Consider the following 22,806-nt stretch of genomic DNA (forward strand, 5'->3'; position numbering starts at 1 on the left):
ATGCCCATAAGGACAGGCCTGCTCCAGAAAGTGACTCCCATATGTGCTCAGCTGCCATCTCCTGGTCCTGTTCACCCTGGCGATGATGTGGGTGGGCTCCTTGTGATGTCCCACTTTCTCTCTCACTGAGTGTGCTCTTCAGCATCCTTGCCTTCTGCCGTACCAACCTGCAGGCCCAGGCCACCATGTCTAGCAAGGCTGAGGCTTCCCTTTGAGAGGAAATGACCCCATGAGAGATTCACAGTGCTAACAGATTCCACCATTGGACAAATGTGTGCACACCAAGACACTTCCCATGGAACACCAGCCACCACTGTGCAGGCAGTGTTGGGTTTAACTCTTCCTTGTAGGCTGTGAGTCCAGGATCCTGGTTCCCTCCTCCTCTCCAACAGCAAGTTCTCTGCTCTCTTTTGCAGATCCTCTTTCTGTCCAAGACATAACTCTATTTTTTCCCCAAGACTCCATTTCTGTCTCCTACTCACAGGTTAAATCCTATCATTTCTGTCCTCCATTCACTCCTATAAAAAGCTATGCAAAATCTCTTGAGTGTGTAGGCTTGAGGCTGCTCATGTCCTACATTAAAAGTGTGAGGGCAAATGAAGCCAGTCGCTGGGAAGGTACAACTTCAAGTTTGTTATTAGTGCTGCAGCTGCTGTTATTATCATTAACAAGAGAAGCTAGCATTAAGGATTCTTGCCACCACCACCATATCAATGGCAGAAGCAGCAAGTCACCAGAGTTGACTCATCTTCATTCTGTTAATAACTTGGTAGTCCCTGTTCCTTGTACAGCTGTAACTGCACTGGACACGTGTAGGAGAGTATATACACCAGGGCCACCTCTCTAGCTTTCATCACTGTGGTCATCTGCCTTGTGGTTATAACCCAACATGCCAAGATGTTATAAGCCAAGTAAGAAGACGGGTTTACCTAAGGCAGTGGTCGGCAAACTCATTAGTCAACAGAGCCAAATATCAACAGTACAACAATTGAAATTTCTTTTGAGAGCCAAATTTTTTAAACTTAAACTTCTTCTAACACCACTTCTTCAAAATAGACTCACCCAGGCCATGGTATTTTGTGGAAGAGCCACACTCAAGGGGCCAAAGAGCCGCATGTGGCTCGCGAGCCGCAGTTTGCCGACCACGGACCTAGGGAATTGGTCATAGTGGTGGTGTTTTCTCTGCTCCAATTGGAGATATAAATAAATCTAGATCAAATAAATGAAGAGGCACGGAGTGTTCTGGAAGGTAAGACTTAACATTGTAACACTCTTGATTTTATCCCAAATTAAGCTATAGATTTAATGCAAAGCCAAACAAAATCTCATTGGGATTTTTAACAGGAGAAAAAAAATTAATTCATCTAGAAGCATTTTTTGTCTTCTGGTAATACAGGAATAGTTCCTATCAGACCAATGCTCTCACAGGTAATGATTATAAATTCTTAACCAAAAAAAATTTTTTTACATCTGTCTGAAGGCACTAAAGAGAAAACAAAAACAGGCAGAAAGAGAAGGGGACAACAGATGACAAGGCCTAGGTAGTTTCCTTGCTCTTAGCAGCCACTTCTGGTATGTCTGTCCTTACCTATTACACCCAAAGCCTCAGGGTGGCGCTTGCTCCCTGTTAATAAGGAGATTATCTATAACTCATTTGTCTCCATGTGGCCAGAGGGTGGCCAGCACCTCAGTCAGCCTATCACCCCAGGGAGCAAGCACCACCCTGAGACTGTAGGGCTGAGAAAGCCTACACCTATCCTCCATGCCATGGTATGTTTCCTTGGTGACCCTGCTCACAGCTCCAAACTGTCAAAGCAGATTAGAGAGTCCCAGATATCAACCCCAACAGGGGACTCCAGCTTCCTGGAGGATAGTGAAGACCATCGCTATGCCAGCCATCAGTGACAGAAGGCCCAACACCCTTGCCCATTGCATCTTGCTATTGGAGTTGCCAAGAACACACCGTAGTCACCCAACATGCTTTACTTACATGGGGAAGAGACAGAGTGAATCAATCCCAATAGTGATCCCCCATGGCCAGCAGGTCCCTACGACAGCGGTCGCAGAGCAGTTCACCCACATGCATTCCTGCTGTGCAGCATTAGAAAGACCCTGTCCCCTCCCCTTGGAGTACAAATATAACAGTGGGTTGGCCAAGTGCCCTGGACCCACATGCTTAAAAAAAAAAAAAAAGACAGAGGAGCATTCTTTGAGCCTGAAACAGAAAGACATTCCCACACAAGGTGACAAGGCGGCACAGGCTTGTGGTGGGAAAGACTTGCAAGCCCAGGCCCATTCTTTTTTTATTATTATTATTCTTTATTAATTAAGGTATTACATATGTGTCCTTATCCCCCCATTGCCCCCCAACCCCCCACTCGTGCCCTCACCCCCCTAGTGTCTGTGTCCATTGGTTATGCTTATATGTATGCATACAAGTCCTTTAGTTGATTTCTCCCCCTTTCCCCCCACCCTCCCCTGCCTCTGAGGTTTGACGGTCTGATCAATGCTTCTCTGTCTCTGGATCTTATGAGGTGAATGGGGCCAAAAGACTGCACGAGTGAGACTGCCTTTCCCAACACCCATTTTAATGGCTCTTTGCATAATGGTACATCACAGTTGATGATACATCATGCCCCTAAAACTCATTCTCAAATGCTTTGGTGTTTCCCACCTTCTCTTGCACAGAGGCATAGGAATGGCAGGAAGCATTCTGAGCAGTAAGAGAACTAAATGACCCAGAAAACTTACAGAGCATGCAAGATCAGGAAGCAGGAGACAGAAGAAAATAGGGGTACATTCCTTTCCTGGGATCGCTGACACAAAGAGCCCAAACTGGGGAACTTAGAACAAGAGAAATGTATTATCATATTGTCTTACACTCTGAGGGCAGAACCAAATCAGAGTCTTAATCCCTCTGAAGGCTCTAGGGAGGATCTTTCTTTGCCTCTCCCAGCTCCTGGGGTTTGCCTGCAATCCTTGGTCTTCCTTGGTTTACAGATGTATCACTCCAATCACATGTCCATCTTCTCGCTGTACATTGTATTCCTTGTGTGTATGTCTGTATTCAAATTTCCCTTTTTATAAGGACACCAGTCATATTAGGTCAGGGGCCACCCTAATGACCTCATGTTAACTTGATGACCTCTGCCAAGATTGTTTCCAAAGAAGCTCACATTCTTTTTATTTTTATTATATATTTTTTTATTGATTTCAGAGAGGAAAGGAGAGGGAGAGATAGAAACATCAATGATGAGAGAGAATCATTGATTGGTTGCCTCCTGCACACCCCACACTGGGGATCAAACCCATAACCCAGGCATATGCTCTGACAGGGAATCAAACCATGACCTCCTGATTCATAAGTCAATGCTCAACCACTGAGCCTCACCAGCTGGGTGAAGCTCACATTCTGAGATGCTGGGGCTTAGGACTTCAACTTCTGTTTTTTGAGGGGGGTCTCAATTCCACAGACCTGAGCTTTCTCCTAAAGACTGGGGCAGCCACCTAAGATGGTGTGGTGTGTTTGGCTTTGTGTTCTTAAAATGTTCCTCTTGTGAAGAAGTAGGGAATGGTTTAGACGGGTCAGCCTGGACCCAGGGAGTCCTACTTGGAGCTTGTTTGTGAGAGGCGAGGACCTGAATCAAAGCTGCAGGTTCACTGGGGACTGGAAATAACTAAAATGTTCATCAACTGATGAGTAGCTACATAAAGTTATTATGCTAATGGAACAAAATATCATTCAACAATAAAAATAATGTTATAATATGAGTCACCCTTATGGAAAACATTATGCTAAGTGTAAAAAGTCAATCACATTATTATATGATTCCGTTTGTATGAAATGATCAGAATAGGCAAATCCATGGAGACAGAAAGTTGATTAGTAGAGAGAAACCAAGATGGCGGCATAAGGTAAAGGTAAACACCTAATTGTTGCCTACCACAACAATTTTGAAACTACAACTGGAAAACAGAGCACACACCGTCCAGAACCACCGGAAAGCTGGCAGTGTGGAAAACCTACAACTAGAGAAAAAAAGAGAGGGGGACGCTGAGCCTCAGGAGCTGTGGAGGTGCAGAAAGGGCGGGCGGCTGAATACACGGCAGGCTTGCTTGCAGTGCGCGGAGAGGGAGGGCAGCAGATGCTGAGTGGCTAGCTTTCTCGTTTGGGAGAAAAACAAAACCTCCCAACTGCACTGAAATCCAGCTGCAGTCGGGGAGAAACTGGTCTGTTTGGCAGCAGGCGAGGCTCGAAAGCTGCCTTCTCTCAGAGGCGCACAGCCATTAAACCCGGCACGGAGAAACCGCCCCTCTTAGGGCGGAGCAGATGGGAAACCAAAGCTTGTCTGCGCCACCCTAAGACTCCGCCCCATCCAAGCTGAGCACAGAAGCTCTCCCAGGGGAGACACTGCTGATCCTCACAGCCAACTGGCTTGGAGATCAATTCCCACCAGTGATACCAACAATCCCAACCACTCTGAACTCCAGTTTCTGGGGACACGCGGGGGACCCAGACGCCTATGGGACTCTTGGCCATCGGTCAGAGAGTGAGAGTGACTTTTCTGTCGGTGTGGACAACACCAGATTTCAACCACTCTCATAAGGGACACATTCAAGAGGCAGACTAAGTGAGCACCAAAGCCCTATTATGTCTCCAGCACAGCAATTCTTCCGTTATAGACACAGCAGGCCCTCACAACCAATTGGCCTGGAGGTCAGTTCCTCCCAGTGTACCAACAGCAATCAGGGCTTTTAACTACACCAAGACTTTCCACTCAGCCCACAAAGGAAAGTACCAAGAGCGACCACCTAGGGTGATTGGGGAAGCTGAGCTACCGGCCCCTATAGGTCACCAACCACACAAAGCCACTCCATCAACACAGGGAGGCAGCCAAAATGTGGAGACATCAAAGTATGTCACAAGTAGGAAAGATAGATGAAAGCAAACTAATGGACGACACAGTGTTCAGAACCATATTTATAAGGTTACTCAAGAATCTTCTAAAAACTGCCGAGAAACTTGAAGAACCTTCATGGACCTAAATGAGAATACCAAAAAAATGGAAAAGGACCAGTCAGAAATTATGCATACACTGTCTGAAATAAAGAATATACAGAGTAGACCACCGCACCCGAAGAGTCAAACCAAAGATCTGGAATATGAGGAAGAAAAAAACACCCAACCAGAGAGGTGGAAAGAAAGAAGAATCCAAAAGTGTGAGGATAGCATAAGGAGCCTCCAGGATGGCTTTAAGCATACCAATATCCGAATTTTTGGGGTGCCAGAAGAGAGAGAGCAAGATACTGAAAACCTATTTGAAGAAATAATGACAGAAAACTTCCCCCACCTGGTGAAAGAAATAGACTTACAAGTTCAGGAAGCACACAGAACCCCAAACAAGAGGAATCCAAAGAGGACCACACCAAGACATATCATAATTAAAATGCCAAGGGCAAAAGACAAAGAGAGAATCTTACAAGCAGCAAGAGAAAAACAGTTAGTTACCTACAAGGGAGTACCCATACGACTGTCAGCTGATTTCTCAACAGAAACTGTGCAGGCTAGATGGGAATGGCAAGAAATATTCAAAGTGATGAATAGCAAGAACCTACAACCATGACTACTCTACCCAGCAAAGCTATCATTCAGAATTGAAGGGCAGATAAAGAGCTTCACAGATAAGAAAAAGCTAAAGGAGTTCATCACCACCAAACCAGGATTACATGAAATGCTGAAAGGTATTCTTTAAAAAGAGGAAAAAGAAGAAAAAAGTAGATAAAAATTATGAACAACAAATACATATCTATCAACAAGTGATTCTAAAAATCAAGTGAATTAAAAATCTGAGGAACAGAATAAACTGGTGAACATAATAGAATCAGAGGCATAGAATGGGAGTGGATTGATAATTCTCAGGGGGAAAAGGGTGTCTGTGTGGGGGGTATGGGAAGAGACTGGACAAAAATCATAAACCTATGGATAAGGACAACGTGGGGGAGGGAACTGGGTGATGGGGAGATATGGGGGGGGGGAAAGGAGAAACAATTGTAATAATCTGAACAATAAAGATTTATTAAAAAAATAAAAATTAAAAAAAAAAGAAAAATAAAATAAAGTTGATTAGTAGTTGCCAGAGGCTGGGGAGAGAAGGAAATGGGGAGTAACTGATAATTATAGGTGTGTGTTTTTGTGGGTGATTGAAAATGTTCTAAAACTGATTGTGGTGATGGTTGCACAGTTCTGTGAATATATTAAAAATCATTGAATTGTAAACATTAAATGCATTGTATGGTATGTGAATTATATCTCAATCTACACTAATAAAAGAGAAACATGCAAATTGACCATCCCTCTGCTACACCCACCAGCCAATCAGGAGCGGGTATGCAAATTAACCCAACAAAGATGGTGGCGGCCACAGAGCTGGAGCGAGCAGGAGGCTTGGGTTGCCCCTGGCGATGGAGGAAGCCAAGTTTCCAGCCCTCCCTGACCTCCACTCAAGGAGTGGCTGGGGGCCTGGGTTGACAGGGGTGTGGCCAGCCTGAAAATGGCCCTCAGCCCCTTACCCAGGCTGGCCACACCCCCATGGGGTGAGGGGCCCCACTGGGGGGCTTGGCCAGCCTGCAAACAGCCATCAGCCCCTCATCCAGGCTGGCCAGGCACCCCAGTGGGGACCCCCACCCTGAAGTGGGTATGGCCAGCCTGAAGGGGGTGTGGCCAAACTGCAAACAACCATCAGTCTCTCACCCAGGCTGGCCACACACCCCCAACGGGGACCCTCACCCCATGGGGGCATGGCCAGACTGCAAACCACCACAGGCCCCTCGCCCAGGCCGCCCCATGCCCCAAGGGATCCCCCACACTGATCCAGGACACCCTTCAGGGCAAACCAGCCGGCCCCCACCCATGCACCAGGTCTCTATCTATACTAATAAAAGGTTAATATGCTAATTAGACTGGGAGACCTTCCAGGAGACTTTCTGGACATTCTTTTGGACAAAGCCATGGTGATGGGGCCGAGGTAGAGGTGAGGGCAGTTGTGGGTGATTAGGCCATGATGGTCCCAGTTGTGGGTGATCAGGCCAGTGGGGGGGGGCATTGGGGGTGATCAGGCTGGTGCGGGGGGGAGGCAATTGAGGGTGAGCAGACCAGCAGGTTGGCCAGTTGGGGGCAAGCAGGCCGTCAGTGGGGGTCAGTTGGAGGTGATCAGGACAGCAGATGGGGGCAATTTGGAGTGAGCAGGCCAGTAGGGGGGTAGTTGGGAGCAAGCAGGCCAGTGGGGAGGGAAGGTGGGGGCGAGCAGGTCAGCAGGGGGGCAGTTGGGGGTGAGCATACTGGCACAGGAGGCAGTTGGGGGTGATCAGGATGGCGGGGGCAGCATTTGGGGGCAAGCAGGCCAGCAGCGGGGGGCAGTTAGGGGCGAGCAGGTCAGCAGGCAGAGTGGTTAGGGGCAATCAGGCAGGCAGGCAGTTGAGCAGTTAGGAGCCAGCAGTCCTGGATTGTGAGAGGGATGTCCGACTGCTGGTTTAGGCCCGATTCCTATAAACCAGCAGTAGGACATCCTTCAAGGGGTCCCAGATTGGAGAGGGTGCAGGCCGGGCTGAGGGACACACACACACCCCCACCCACCCCCCGTGCACAAATTTTGTGCACCGGGCCACTAGTATAAAATAATCCACTTAATTACATTCTTCTCAAATTATCTATATTATTATCCAACCAAGTTTCTAGCTTTTCAGAGACTCGTGTTGAATATTGTTTTTTAAACCTTGACTCATTCTAGCATTTAGCCACTCTATGGATAATTACTCAGTGACAGAAATAGTGCTGTCAAAATGTTCCACAGGTCTGTTCATCTCCAAGATAACCAGTCATAAAGGTAAACGCATGGTTTGGAAAGAGAAGCAAACCATTATAGAAATTGCAGACATCTTGGGCAAAAATGCCCAGGGCCCTGGAGGTGGCTGAGTCCCTCCTTGGGCGGAAGAGGCTGGTGGGGCTGTGGTCAGAGTCACACTAACCTGGGCATATGTGGGAAGAGATCTCATGCTCTCCCACACAGGCAAGGCTGGGAGTACACAGGCTGCCCTGAGGACGGGCACCCTTTCCCAGATTGTGACTCAGTGTTATGCAAGGAATGTTCGCCAAGCACTGGTTCCCAAAAGGCTTTGCACATATTTGAAAGAAATATGAGTATGTGTTTGAAGTCAGGCCAATAGTTACCTATACAACAGGCTTGCTGACTTGATATGTGAAATCGAATTTCATCGTTTATTAATTTGAAGTTCTCGGATTATTTCTGAAGTTAAATGTCTTTTCAAATTTTATTGGCCACTTGTATTGTTTATGTATTGCCTGATCATGATATTTGCCTACTAAGGAGTGTCGAGGTGTTTTGTTTTTTGTGGGTTTTTTTAGATATAAATAAGGCATCTGATGTATCTTCTTTTTTAAAATATTTATTGGATGAGGCCATATAACAAGACAAATTATATTAATGTGAACAATTCAGTGGCATTTAGTCCCTTCACAACGTGTGCCCCCGCCATGTCTACATGACTCCCATTCTCATTATTCCAAAGTTCTCACTTTTTCATAGTGTTGAAATGGCTCAATTATTTGACCAGTGAAACTGATTTTGATCACTGTAACTTAATCCCATATAATAAAGAGGTAATATGCAAATTGACCATCACTCCAACACACAAAGATGGCCACCACAAGATGGCAGGCAGGGGAGGGCAGTTGTGGGTGATAAGGCCAGCAGGGGAGGGCAGTTGGAAGGGACCAGGCCTTAAAGGGAGGGCAGTTAGGGGTGACCAGGCCAGCAAAGGAGGGCAGTAAGGGGCGACCAGGCCTGCAGGGGAAGACAGTTTGGGGGGACCCAGGCCTGCAGGGGAGGGCAGTTTGGGGGACCAGCCCTGCAGGGGAGGGTAATTGGGGGGGACCAGCCCTGCAGGGGAGGGCAGTTAAAAACAATCAGAACTTAGGTGTTGACCTCTGACCTAAGGCAAGTGTTTGTAGATTCCCTCTGACACATGAGGAAAGAGGGCTTTGAAAAATAAAAACTTGTGAGTTTGGTTTTTAAAAAATATTATTTGAATATTCACACCTTTGAAAAGCTTCAGATCACTCTAACTTTCAGACTAGAATTCTCTTTTTCAATGCATTGTTTTTTCATCAGAAAGAAAGCCTCAAAGAAGCCCCAAAGACCCTTACCAGCCTTCTTTAATATGTCTGCCTGTGGACTCAAGAGTCCCAGGTTCAATTCTGGTCAAGGGTATGTACCTTGGTTGTGGGCACATACCCAGTAGGGAGTGTGCAGGAGGCAGCTGATCGGTGTTTCTCTCTGATCAATGTTTCTAACTCTCTATCCCTCTCCCTTCCTCTCTGTAAAAAAATCAATAAAATATATATTTTTAAAAAGTTGTATTTAGTCATGTTGAAAAAACAGGCTGTAGTGTGCTTTTTGAGCCTTGAAGCTTTGCCTGTGCTTGGCTTTCATCTGTGTCTCAGTTGACAGTCCCTATGTGTCACCGCAGAGAGAATTCTGTGTCAACTTGTCTGTGTAATTATTAGGAACTAGAGGCCTGGTGCACAAAATTCATGCATGGGGAGGGGGAGGTGTCCTTCAGCCCAGTCTGCACCCTCTCCAATCTGGGACCCCTCGAGGGATGTTCGACTGCCCACTGGGATCGGGCCTAAATGGGCAGTCAGACATCCCTCTCACAATCCAGGACTGCTGGCTCCCAACTGCTCTCCTGCTTGCCTGCCTGATTGTCCCTAACCACTTCTGCCTGCCAGCCTGATCACCCCCTAACCACTCCCCTGCCAGCCTGATCGACACCTGACTACTCCCCTGCCAGCCCGACTGCCCCAAACTGCCCTCTCCTGCTGGCCTGGTCACCCCCAACTGCCCTCCCTTGCTGGCCCGGTCGCCCCTAACTGTCCTCCCTTGCCAGCCTGATTGCCCCTAACTTCCCTCCCCTGCCAGCCTGGTTAGTTCTGATTGTTTTTAACATCCTTTTTAAAATATAAAAACCATTCTTAGTTCTGGACCATTTAGCCACAGGCCTGTGGGCTGAAGTCCATTTAGTACACCGACTATAGTTTGCTAACCCTTGGTTTAGGGACCAGGGAAAAAGCATGACACAGAGTTAGGAGAACAGGTTTTGACCTGGACTACCCTCTTAGCTGTGTCCTCTTGGTTAAGATTTCACCTGTTTCTTCAACAGGTAAGTGCAGGATTTGGCCTGGAAAATTCTAAGGCTCATTCCATGACTGTCCCCAGGTTACCCAGGTAAAGATAACTGCTGCTGTTGCCAGGCATGAGTGCTATCTCATTCAAAGTCTTTGCATCATTCAAACCCTCAGCCTCAGGTCTCCTCCACCCCCTCCTCCTAGCCTGGCATCCCTTTCTTCAGGTGGCCCGCCCAGGTGAGAGTCAGAGGAGGAGCCATACCAGTGAGGAAAGCAGAGAGTGAAGAAACGGGGCAGTCACAAAGAAATAAATCCACCCACCTGAGACAGGACCCCCTTCTTCTTACAGTTGGTCCCTCCAATGAAGACCATGTTGGGCAGGACTGGTCTGGGATACTCGAACACAAAGTCATATCTCAAGAGCCAAATGGAGCCCTCCTGATATAAGGTGGGTAAGTGCACCTGTCTCTTGAGGAGGTCTGATGCGAGGTCTTCATACTTTGAATACAGACAGTGAAATAGAAGGTTCTCCAAATGACTGACGAGGAAGTTGGCCACCCGCTGGGAGAAAGTCATCCGGTCTGAGAACTTGGTGTAGCACCTGGGGATGTAGGACACAGGGTTCGGGCTTCTGCTGAACGTATGCTCCAGGGCACACGGGAAGCCCCTGAAGAGGTACACGGAGGGCAAGCCCAGGTACTCGGCCAGGATCACCCCGCAGGGCATGGCCGGGTCTGTGAACAGGACGTCGAACTTGCTGTCCCGGAGGAAGCTCAGGGTGGCCGAGTCCTTCAGGAGGCTCTGGCAGTTGATGAAGCACAGGTCAACGACGACCATAACATTCCTGTACTCCACCAGGGGAGCGGTCAGGAGTGATCTCTCCGCAAAGTGCCGGTTCCCAAAGGTACGGAAGCGTCTCTGTAGCTCTTCCTGGTCATAGGGTACCCCATAGATTTTCCTGGTGTAGTGTTTGGACTCTTTCAGAAGCAAATTGACTTCTGGCACCAGCACCACGATGTCATGGCCCCTGTCACTAAGCACCTCAACTATGTCCTTCATACTGAGCCAGTGGCTTCCATCCTGGGGAACCACCAGCAGCTTGTCACCGAGAGCCACATCCCAAAGCCCCAAGAGTAAAACCCCTGCAGAAACGCCCCGGGCCGCACGGGGGAGGCAGGCCATCCCCGTGGAGTGCAGGTAGCAGCAAGAGTAAATGGGTTACGCTGCCTGACCCCAAGGGCTCCTGGCTATTTCCCCTACACTGACTACCTGCCCCTCTTCACAGACGTGGCCTACCTCTCTGTGCTCTGAATTTTGCCCTTCGATATGCAAGAACCTAAATTAATATTTAACTATTTCTAAGCACACAGGTAACTTGAGCCAACTAAGCTTCTTAGTTCTTGCCTGAGCTTCTGGGTTTAGTTCTTTTCTTTGTCTGCACCAACCTGTCTCTCCGGTTGGAGGACAACCTAGACAGGCCCCAGGAGGCCCACCACAGCCCCGCCCTCTCTCCTGAGCACCAGGACTCCAGGGCATCAGTGACGACCGTGTTCACAGATAAATAGTTGTCCATGCTGCTCTGCTTCCTTGTCAACTCTCCTCATAGTGGAAAGGAAGTATTAACAGATGTAAATTCATGATTTGAACAACATAATGGAGCTGCTCACTCCAAATCCTGGCTACCACAGCAGTGGCCGTATTAAAAGGAAGGTACAGAGAAGTCTAATAGAACTTCCCACCACCCCCTGCTCCCAGCTATATTACTGTTATTGGAGAGTTTTGTTATATAAGAAGATAGAATCTAATCCTAACATGTGTGCTCTGACACCACACACCTCACTTTGCGGTTAAGAGCATGAATTCTGGAGCCAGCCTGCCCCTGCCAAGCTGTGCGACCTCACCACCTTTTCCTTGCATTGCTGCACCTGCCAGCTGGGGGTTGCATCAGTCCCTCCCCCGAGGGGTGGTGAGAATGAGCTGAGTGCCGTTCCCTTGGAGGGGCTCCCTCTGGGTCTGGTCAGATACTCTGGGGGTCAACAAGTGCTCCTAAAACATCTCATGACCCTGAACTGTGAATACAATAACCATAGGAAGAGTGAAGGGGACAGATGACGAGGCAGAAATGAAGAAAAGAAAATGTAGAAATATGAAATCCTTGGAAGGTGTCAGGTGACAGGGCACTTGATGGAGGTGACTCATCCAGCCAGCAGTTGGAAGAAGGTGGCTCCAGCACAGGGGTCCCCGACATGTCGGCTTCTAAAACAATTTCCCATTGTCTTCATTTCCTAGGGCCACTGTAACAAAGCACCACACTGTGGTGGCCTGAAAAACAGAGCTTCATTCCCATAGTCTGGAGGCTGGCAGTCTGAGGTCAAGGTGTCAGCGGGACTGGTTCCTTCTGAGGCCTGGGTGGGGGATCTGTTCCAGCCTTGCTCCGGCTTCTGGTGGTTTGCAGGCCATCTTTGTTGTTCCTGAGTTTGTAGAGCATCCGCCCATCTCTGCCTTCATCGCCACACGGTGTTCTCCCTGTGTCCCTGTCCGTGTCCAAATTTCCCCTTCTATAAAGATACCAGTCATGTTGGACTAAGGCCTACCCTAATGACCTCATTCAATTTAACTAATTACATCTTCGAATACTGTATTTCCAAATAAGGTCACATTGTAAGGTATTGGGCATTAGGACTTCAATAACACTTTTTGGGGGAACACAATTCAATCCTAACACTCACCCTTCATTTCATGCAATACAAAGCCCCGGCTGACCACCCTTCTACCAATGAGAAACGGAGGCTTGCTGCCTACGAAAGGAAACTTTTGGGTAACTTATGCAGCTTCAGAAGAAAAAATAGAATTGGCTACTTCTAGAATAGCCTTTCTCAACCTTTTGGCCTCAGGACTCCTTTCACTCTCAATGCGTGACCTCCAAAACGTTTGTTTATGTGGGTAACATGTATTCAAATAACCTGTTTCAGGAATTAAAACTGACACATTTAAAAAGCACTTGCTCATGAATTTGAGATAACAAGATTAAACCCATTACAAGTTGACATCTTTTCTGAGAAAATAACTGTAAATTTCTCAAAACAAACAAAAAAAGTAGTCAGAAGAGTGATGTCATTTTACCTTTGTTGCAAGTCCCTTTAATGTCGGACTGGAGGAGAGGGACTCTCCTGTCAGCTTGTGCACTTGCTCTGCTGTGGTTTTGCACATTGTGAAGTCTTGGGAAAACTCCCCAGTACCATCACGAGAAAACGAGAGTGGAAAAAGCAAACTAAAACTTAATAGTCTTCGTACTATTAAGGAAACAGTTTGACCTTGCAGACCCCTGAAAGGGTCTCGGGGATCCTCAAGGTTTCCAAAACACCCTTTGAGAATCGCTGTTCTATATCAGGGGTGGGCAATTACTTTTCTTTAAAGGCATAAATAGTACATAGTGTGGATGTTGTGGGCCATCTGGTCTCCTTGGTTCTGCTGTTGTACCAGGAGAACAACCATAGGCAACACTAAACAAATGGGCATGGCTGTGTTCCAATCACTTCTGTTCATGAGAATAGGAAGCAGGTTAGATTCGGCCTGTGGGCTGCAGTTGGCCAACCTCAGTTCCAGACAGTGATACAAACCAAGGTGTTGACTCTTCCCTGCAAATCTGCATGGCTGTTCCTTCCCTTCATTCCAGATTCACTCAGTGCTATCTCAAAGAAAGCTTCTCTGATGACCCCATTATCACAGGGCCCAGCCCATCACTCTGAAGCCCCATCTCCCTCCTCATTTAGCTTCATCCCTTCCGCCATCCCCTAACCTGTTACTTATTTAATATGCATCTCCCCCACCTAGAACAAGAGCACTTTAAGGACACTGTATGCCCAGTGTCCAGAACAGTGCCGGCATACAACAGGCACTCGATCCAAGCGTGCTGAATGAATGGACTCGCTTTTGATTTGCCTGTTTGTTTTAGTCTCACATTTCAATTTCTCTTTTGTTTTTTAAGTTGTGAGGATTCACCCAAGAAATAGAACATTTAAAGAACCATGTGTTTTTGTGTTTTGTTTTTTTTAGAAAAGCTGGTCATTGACACTATGAGCATGGAATCTGCCCCTTCCCTTTAGGAAATTAAAATCTGAGAAGTATAAGTCTAAACAGCTGCAGTGAGAGCCTGAAGTAGGAGTTGGAAAGCCTGTGTCTCCTTTCAGCTCTGCCACCTGCCAGGGGTGGGACCCATCTCCTAATCTTCAGGTTTTTCAACCGAGACCTAGAGAGAGGGTCATGTTTGTCCTGCCTGATTTGTCACATTGCTGAGGGAGGTCCAAAAGGGCGAGGGAACCAGGCTGTCCAAGTGAGAGGCGGTTTATAGTGTGGCTAGAACAGACTCGCCCACAGCTAGTCACGCACAGCTGAAGTGGCACGCAAAGTGCTCTCCTAACCCATGCCTGTTGGCACAGGAGGCGTGCTGGGGTAGGGAAGGGAGAAAAAGCCTGAGGAACAGGATAGAAAGGATCACCCAAGCACAGGGCTGGGCCCAAGAACGCAGCCAAGATGCACATTCATTGCAGCCAAATTAAACTACAGTGAGGTATCACCTCACACCTGCCAGAATGGCAACCACAGGAAACAAAGTTTCATTGCAGCCTTCAGGGGAGTGATCAGGGCAAGAAGGTGGCAGCATTCTGGTTTGGGTTCATCTAAACCACAATAAGACTCCCAGATGGTCACAAAGGGAGCACAGTGCAGGTCCGCTCCTCCAGGGCAAGCACAGCCCAGCAGGTTCTTTCTAAGAGCAGTGCATCTGGAGGGCGACTGGCTTAAGCAAGTGCAGGCTGGAGAAGAAGATGCTGCTACAACCTCAGACCCTTCCCAGGCCCCACTCGGCTGAGGATATGGGCCTGGGCCCCTCCTAGCAGAGCCTTGCTCTGGCCTTTGTGTTGCTAAACAAGAGGCCTGAGAAAAACGGATGGCTTGGCTGTGGGTTCTGTTCCCAGCAGGCCCAAAGGGACATTCATTGGAGACAGGAGATGAAAGAAAGAACTAACACCACTTTCCAACACAATACAAGAGAGGTGCCTTGCAAATTCAGAAAGTTTTAGAAAACATTTCTCTTTTTCCTTACAAATGATGTGTGTGCACGCGTGTGTGTGAGCACAGAACAATAAGGGAAAGAATCTGGCATGTCTGCCAATCACAACGGTAGGGAGACCCTAAAGGTGAGCTGCCCTAGAGGGCTAGGCCTGCCCCGCTTGTGCTGTGGGACTCCAGGGTGCTCGTGCATCTGAGTGTCCAGGCGAAGGCCACCCTGCAGACCAATGACTAAGCTTGGGACATATATCCTTGGAGAGAAGGAAGCAGATCCTGGGGTTACCTGAGATCTCCCCAAAAAGCAAATGGAAGACATCTGGCATTTTAAGTAGAAGGGAGTCATAAAGGTGTACATGGGGTGATGTCATGATAGGAATGGGGGATGTTTAGAAAGGCTGACTCTTGAATTATCCACAAATCATGAGAAATGGGGCTAGGACCTACAAAAGTTAAAAGGACCTGAAAAATATCTGAAGCCTGAAAAATGACATTTACTGAATCCAGAATACAAAAGCGGCACAATCAAATGAATAAATGTTCTATTAAATAGATATACAAATATAGCTACATGTGGGTTGGCCCACTACGGTTCCACTCATCCAGTGATTTAGACACTCTATATGGTGAGGGACATAGGGCAATTTAAACCGCTTGATAGGCTGTGGGGTGGGGGCCACAGAAATCAGTGTTGTGCATCAGGTCTTGGTGCAGGTCCAAGACGGTCCAGTCTGAATCACCCAGGGATGGGACAGGGTCGTGCAGAGGAGGACTCACCTGGCCAGACATCTCCAGTGGGCACCTGTCCTACCGTAGGGTTTGTGTCTGTGACTTCCCAGGGGGGATCGCATCAACATGGGTGGTGGTTCCAGTGGCCAGGACCAATTTGGGATGGGCACAGGCCACTAAGTAGCCAAAGGAGCTACTCAGAAGAGACATAAAATAGGACTTCCACTTGCCAGCATTTATGATGGCAAAATGACCCTGGAACACAGGGGTGAAGGGGAAAGAGCAGGTCTGGGTTCCAAACATTAGAGACCTCATGATAGTTAGCTTCGTGCTGCACCCACTGTCTTCTCTGCCTGGCACACTCTTCCCCCAACTCCTCCAGGTCTCTCCTCCTCATCCTGCAAGGCCCCTGTTATCAGTTCTCTTTATACCCTTTAGTTTCCTGCCAAAGGTATGTTGCACAATTTGTAACTGAATAATGTGTGTCTCCACATTGGACGGCAAGCCATGCACACAGAAGGCTCTCAGTAGGTATTTGTTCAATGACGAACCTTTGATGTTAAACAACAACAACAAAAAAGGGTCAACTGTATGTTATTCTGTAACACCACAAAATCAACAAATGCCATGTCCACTGAGTGATTAGAGGCCGTTGATATAAGTCAAACAACCTCGGCAAATTCCACAGGCAGGACATTTCCTGAAAAGTCTCCAGTGCACAGAAGGAGGCAGTCAAGCGTACAGGTTAGGCACAAGGGTCCTAAAGTCAGAATGTTAAGCTTGTTGTGCAAGAATGTTCATAGCAGCATATTCTGCATAGCCAAAAAGTAAAAACAACCTAATGTGCATGGACTGATGAACAGATAAACAAAATATAATACAGCCATGGAATATTACTCAGCCATAAAAAAGAATGAAAGACCTATACAAGCTACAAAACAGATAGACTATGAACACTAAGTGAAAGAAGTCGGTCACAAAGGACCATATATATATCACATGATTCCATTTGTGTGAAATATCCAGAACAGGCAAATACATAGAGACAGAAAGTAGATTCGAGATTGTCAGGGGGAGTGACTGCCAGTGGGCATGGGATTTCATTTTGGAGTGGGGAAAATGCTCTGGAATTGGAGCAGTGGTTCTCAACCTTCCTAATGCCACAACCCTTTAATACAGTTCCTCATGTTGTGGTGACCCCCAACCATAAAATTATTTTCGTTGCTACTTCATAACTGTAATTTTGCTACTGTTATGAATCATAATGTAAATATCTGATATGCAGGATGTCTTAGGCGACCCCTGTGAAAGGGTCATTTGACCCCCAAGGGGTCGCGACCCACAGGTTGAGAACCGCTGAATTAGAGAATGGTGATGGTTGCTTGTGATCATGAATATACCAAAGTCCACTGCATTGTATGTTTATAAAGGATGAAAGTTATGATATGACTTATAGCTCAATTTTTTAAAAATAGAATGTCTGCCCCGGCCCACATGGCTCAGTTGGTTGGGCATTCTTCTGTCCACTGAAGAGCTGCTCTTTAAAAAAAAAAAAAAAAAGAGTTGCTCTTTCGATTCCCAGTCAGTGCACATGCCTCGGTTTTGGGCTCGATCCACTAGTGGGTGTGGTGTGCAGGAGGCAACCAACTGATTTTTTTTTTTTTTAAGAGCCTGATCTTATGGTTAATGTTAATATTGTGATGATTGGAAATAATTGTGCTGGAATATGCAAAGGCCAGGCTGTTTTATGTAGCAAAACTTTAATGAAGATCAAGGGCCTCTAAGGTAGGAGCTGACCCAACACAGCACAGAGAAAACTATTCAAAACCAAACAATAGACCCTCGTATTCCTAAAAGTCCTCTCAGTCACTTGTCACAGGATTCCTCACAGACCATTCTCTTCTCTCTAAACTGAGAGTTCAAAAGCAGATGCAAATAAATATGGAAATTCAAAATATAATAAAGATGCCTTTCAATTCAACAGATGAAGAGTGGAATATTTTATTAAATTACGTTAGGACAATGGACAATCCATTTAGAAAAATAATAAAGTTAGATCTGTATACTTCTGTGTAAAGTTCTCATTGTAAAAAAAAGAGTATTCACATGGAGGAATTAAAAACATTAAGACACAGTAGGGGGGTGAGGGCATATATGGGAGGGGGTTGTGGGGCAATGGTAAGATATGTACACATATAATACCTTAATAAAAAAAATTGGGAAAAATAAATAAATAAATAAATAAAATTAAATAAAAAAAAAAAAAAAGACACAGTAGGAAAATATGTTTATATATCCCAGGCTTGGAAGAACTTAAACAAATTGATATCCAGAAACCATTAAAGGAAAGGTTAACCAGATTGACTCCTCCAAAATGAAAATCCTGTATAAGAAAAGAGGAAGAAGAGCCCAGGAAAAAATGTTTGTAACATACATAAAGAGCTAAGCGTTAATGTTCCTAATACTAAAGAAACTTCTAATAATCAGCTATTAAAAAGGCAAGTAGCCCTCAAAAACATGGCTAAAGAATGTGAACACACAAAAAAAATCTGAATACATAATTCACAGAAGAGGAAATGCAAATGACCAATATATCTATGAAAATGGAAGCAGCTATGTAGAGTTTTTTTTACCAAAAAACTTAAAAGTTGGAACACATCTGAAGCTGGAGATGGTATGGAAAAAACTAGAACTTCATATACTGTTGACCAAAGTATAAGGTTGTTCAATATATTGAAGGCCATTTGTTGCATGTGTAATATGTGCATAGCATTAGACCTAGCAACACTACTCCTAAGGACTCTTGGCCTACAACAGTAAGAGCAAGATTATGGAAATATGTGAATGTAAAGAACTTATTTTTAAATGGTTAGTACAGTCTTATTTATAAAAGGGAAAAGTAAGAAAAAAAGCATAACCATCAATCAATACTGCTTACTTGAATGTAAAACAGGGCATTCAAAGAATCTTATGCAACTCTTAAAAAGAATGTTACACATTTGTATGTAATGGCTGTAAAAAGGTCCATGATTTATAGGCAAGTTAAAAAAGGTAAAGAACAATATGTCCAGTCTGATACTAGACTTGATTTTCATAAAATGAGAATTTACATTAGCTATATGCATATATCTAAAATAACTTGAGAAAATTTGGATAAGATGCATACAAAACTGCTAAGAGCAGAAAAGTTTTATTTCTTACTATGTTTTTCAGTATTTTTTTCCAAAACAGTATTAAAAAACTCAGCCTGGAAATTATATACAATTAACTCAGTTGAATACACATGAGTATCAAAGGGGACAGTGTTATAAAATTTGCTAACACACAGTTAAAAGAATTGACAGAAAATAATTCATTGAACCAGAAAGGAATTCCAAATGTAACTAATATAAATTACGAATCATGGTTCAGTAAGGCATGTTTGTTCTCTTTCCTCTGCAAGCCACACTATTCTGAGCATGGGAAACTAGAGGTAACTCACCTGTGACAATGGCTTTCCCGGGTGGCAGTTGATGCCGCCAATGAAGATCATGTTGGGCATCACAGGTTTGGGATAGTCCAAAACAAAGTCATTTCGTAACAACCAAATGGATGGTTGGCTGACCAGGTCATATGCTGTGACAGGCGTCTGGAGAATCTCAGAGGCAACTTCCAAAGCAGTTTTGAGAAAATAGCCACAAAGTAAATGTTCCTCCAAGTGGATAATGTGATTCCACACTCTCTGCCTGAAGGTCATGGTATCCGATAACGAAAAGAGACCTCTCGGAACATAAGAAAGCGGGCTGGGGCACTGCGCACCTTCTTCAAGATAGTGGCAAAACAGCCCTCTGGTGAAGACCACGGACGGGAGTGAAAAATACTTGGCTACAATTAAGCCACACATGTCAAAAGGGTCTAGAAACACCGCATCAAAAGAACTATCTTCTATGTATTTTACTAATTTTTTGTCATTAAACAAATTCCTACAATTTGAAAAAAAGTATTCAAAAACACTGTTAGATGAACTCAATAGCATAGAATGTAAATACTGGGCCCGAGTTTTCCATTGAGAGTCAGCGAAAATCCGGAACTGATCATTCAGATCCTCCAGAGTGTAAGATGTGGAATAAGTCTTGACAGTATAATTGGATGATTGTCCCAGGCGCCAACTCACCTCTGGCCTGACCACCACCACCTCATGCCCTCTGTGGCTGAGTTTCTCCACAACGGATCGCATGGTAAACCAGTGGCTCCCATCCATGGGTATGACCAGCAGCTTGCCTGCCTGGGCAAAGCCAGGTGCCAGCAGGAGACACACACATAGAGGAAGGAGGCCAGTCAATACCGCAGGAGCCATTGGATAGCGGCAGCCCGGAGCAGCCCAGCTGTCAAGCTCCCGTGATACAGTCGGTGGAAGAAGTACAGGCTACAAAACCTGCCCCAAGGGAGGGTGTGTGTTAATATATTCATAAAAGCACACACGCAACTGATTGCCAATGATTTACTCATCAGAATATAATGAATGAAAGCATTTACTGAGGTAACTCCTGGCACATTTCCAAATAAGAATACTCTTGATCTTTGCCTGGGCAGAGATCATGCCCTATGCCAGTTTACAAAGAGAATTATTAAGCAATGATCTTTGGACCCTGAGTACTCAGAAAGATAATAAAGAAAGTAAGCCCTAACCAGTTTGGCTCAGTGGATAGAGCATCGGCCTATGGACTGAAGGGTCCCAGGTTCGATTCTGGTCAGGGGGTGAGGGGAATGTACCTTGGTTGTGGGCACATCCCCAGTAGGTGGTGTGCAGGAGGCAGCTGATCGATGTTTCTTTCTCATTGATGTTTCTGACTCTCTATCCCTCTCCCTTCCTCTCTGTAAAAAATAAATAAAATATATTTTTAAAAAATATATATAAAGAAAGTAAATTCCAATAAAGCTGGTATTTTTGGAATTTGTCCCAAAGGAAAAATTGGATTTTATCCTCAGACTACCAAAGTCTCTTTGCCCAGAAAGAGATTGACATCCTGGCTTCCAAGGAAAGACTGGAAGCCCCTTCCCACTGATCTGCTCACTGGCAGAAGAAGTACGTTTCACAGGGGTCTCTGCAGTGCCCGGCATCGCCGCCTGTCTAGTTGCATTTCCAAACCTCCAAAATGGTGGGATAAGATCGACAACCCCACCTACACGAGCATCCTAGCAATGGATGCAACTGTCACCTATTTTAAATCAATATCCCTAGATACATCACAGGCAATGGACGGTCACCTGCCACTGCTTGCAGGGACTCCTCTCTTTTCTCTCTGCTTCTTCGCCCTCCTATTTAGACCTCTGCTGTGGGCTCACCCCAATCAGCCTGGCGTTCTCCTTCAGGAGTCTCTGTATCTGTCCTCCACATTCTACCAAGCGCATGCCCTGAGGTCAGGGGATATGTCTTTAAGTTTGCACCCTCCTCCCACAGTCCCCGTGCTGTGCCTCACACAGAGAAAGCACACGGGGAATGTTTGCCGAGTTGGACTGACTTCCATTTTGAAAGTTTTCTAGATACCTTCTTGGGAGAGCTCAGTGGTGTACACCAGATAAGACCCTGAGGAACATTTACTCAGGGATTCTAGAGCCAACCTGGGCCATAATCTTTGTGAAGGGTTGAGATGGCTCCTTCGGAAACACCCAGACTGCTACTAGACATTTGCTCAGTCACCATTTACCTTAGTGACTGGGAGACTTTGAGATCAATGTCTGAAAAATAAAAATGCTGTTAAGTGATCTATCTTCCTGGGAGGCTTACTTCAGGGTAAATATCAGTAAAATGAAAAACAATAGAAATTATCAATGAATCTAAGCACTGGTTCTTTGAAAACTTGAAATAACTAGAGACTAGCCAAACTGGTCAGAAATAAGAAGAGGAGAAAAAAATTACCAATATCAGGAATGGGAGAGATGACATCATTACAAATTCTAAAGCTATTAAAAGAAAAATAGCTCTTTTCAAGCAATCTGTGCTATCTGCATAGTTGCTGCAGTATTTTCCCAGCTGCACAGCCCAGAGCCTATTTCAGGTCTGAGCAGAGGAAGGAAACCGAATCAACAGAGCATCATCACAAACACTAGGCCTCCTTACCCAAGCCACTTCAGCCTAGCAAGCCAGCGCTCAGGAGCCACAAGCATCTGCCCAGCTCCAACTGGACTGCTAAAACCATCCAGCACACATAGCCTACACAGATGTCTTTTCTACATAGACTACTTTTTCAAGACTAGGAGAGATAGCAATTTTGTCTACTTTGTATAAACAAGCACAAACAAACAAACAAAGTCAAACAAAATGAGAAGACAGAAGAATATGTCTCAAATGAAGAAACAAGAAAAATTTCCACCAAAGAACAAAACAGAATAAGTAATTTACCTGATAAAGAATTCAAAGTAATGGTCAAAAGGATGCTCACCAAACAGGGGAGTAGAATAGAGGAATTCAGGAAGAACTTCAACTAAGTGTTAGAAAATATAATAAAGAATCAGTAAGTGCTTAACAATATAATAATGAAAATAAAAAAAATACACTAGGAGGAATAAACAGAAGATTAGATAATACAGGAGAATAAATCTGTGAACTAGAAGTCAGATAATTGGCAATCAACCAATTAGAGCAACACTAAGAAAAACTAATTTTTAAAAATTCTTTATTGTTGAAAGTATTACATACGTCTCCTTTTTCCCCAATTGACCTCTCCCCACCTGCTCCCACCCCCAACATATGCCCTCACCCCCCCTAGAAAAAATAATTTTTTAAAAATGAGGAGACTTTAAGGGACCTCTGGGACAACATCAAT

The 22,806-nt window shown here is 45.4% G+C and overlaps 2 protein-coding genes across 2 annotated transcripts in view; both read right to left on the reverse strand.

Annotated features, from left to right (window-relative positions):
• Positions 1 to 20,352, reverse strand: part of LOC103283443 (UDP-glucuronosyltransferase 1A7-like) — a 46,810-nt gene extending 26,458 nt beyond the window's left edge. The window contains exon 1 of the mRNA XM_054723242.1: positions 19,482 to 20,352. Within this exon, the coding sequence (XP_054579217.1) occupies positions 19,482 to 20,336 (855 nt within the window). The 5' untranslated portion in view covers positions 20,337 to 20,352. The remainder of the gene's footprint in view (positions 1 to 19,481) is intronic.
• On the reverse strand, positions 10,502 to 11,386 carry LOC103283444 (UDP-glucuronosyltransferase 1-6). Its single transcript, XM_008138718.3, has one exon. It carries the CDS (start codon positions 11,384 to 11,386, stop codon positions 10,502 to 10,504), a length of 885 nt encoding a protein of 294 aa, XP_008136940.2.
• Positions 20,353 to 22,806: the final 2,454 nt, after the last annotated feature.

The sequence above is a fragment of the Eptesicus fuscus genome, chromosome 11, assembly GCF_027574615.1.
Source record: "Eptesicus fuscus isolate TK198812 chromosome 11, DD_ASM_mEF_20220401, whole genome shotgun sequence".
NCBI lineage: Eukaryota > Metazoa > Chordata > Mammalia > Chiroptera > Vespertilionidae > Eptesicus > Eptesicus fuscus.

What these genes read in the sequence shown, in the direction of transcription:
- LOC103283444 (XM_008138718.3), bottom strand. Translation starts at nt 11,386, where the DNA reads ATGGCCTGCCTCCCCCGTGCGGCCCGGGGCGTTTCTGCAGGGGTTTTA.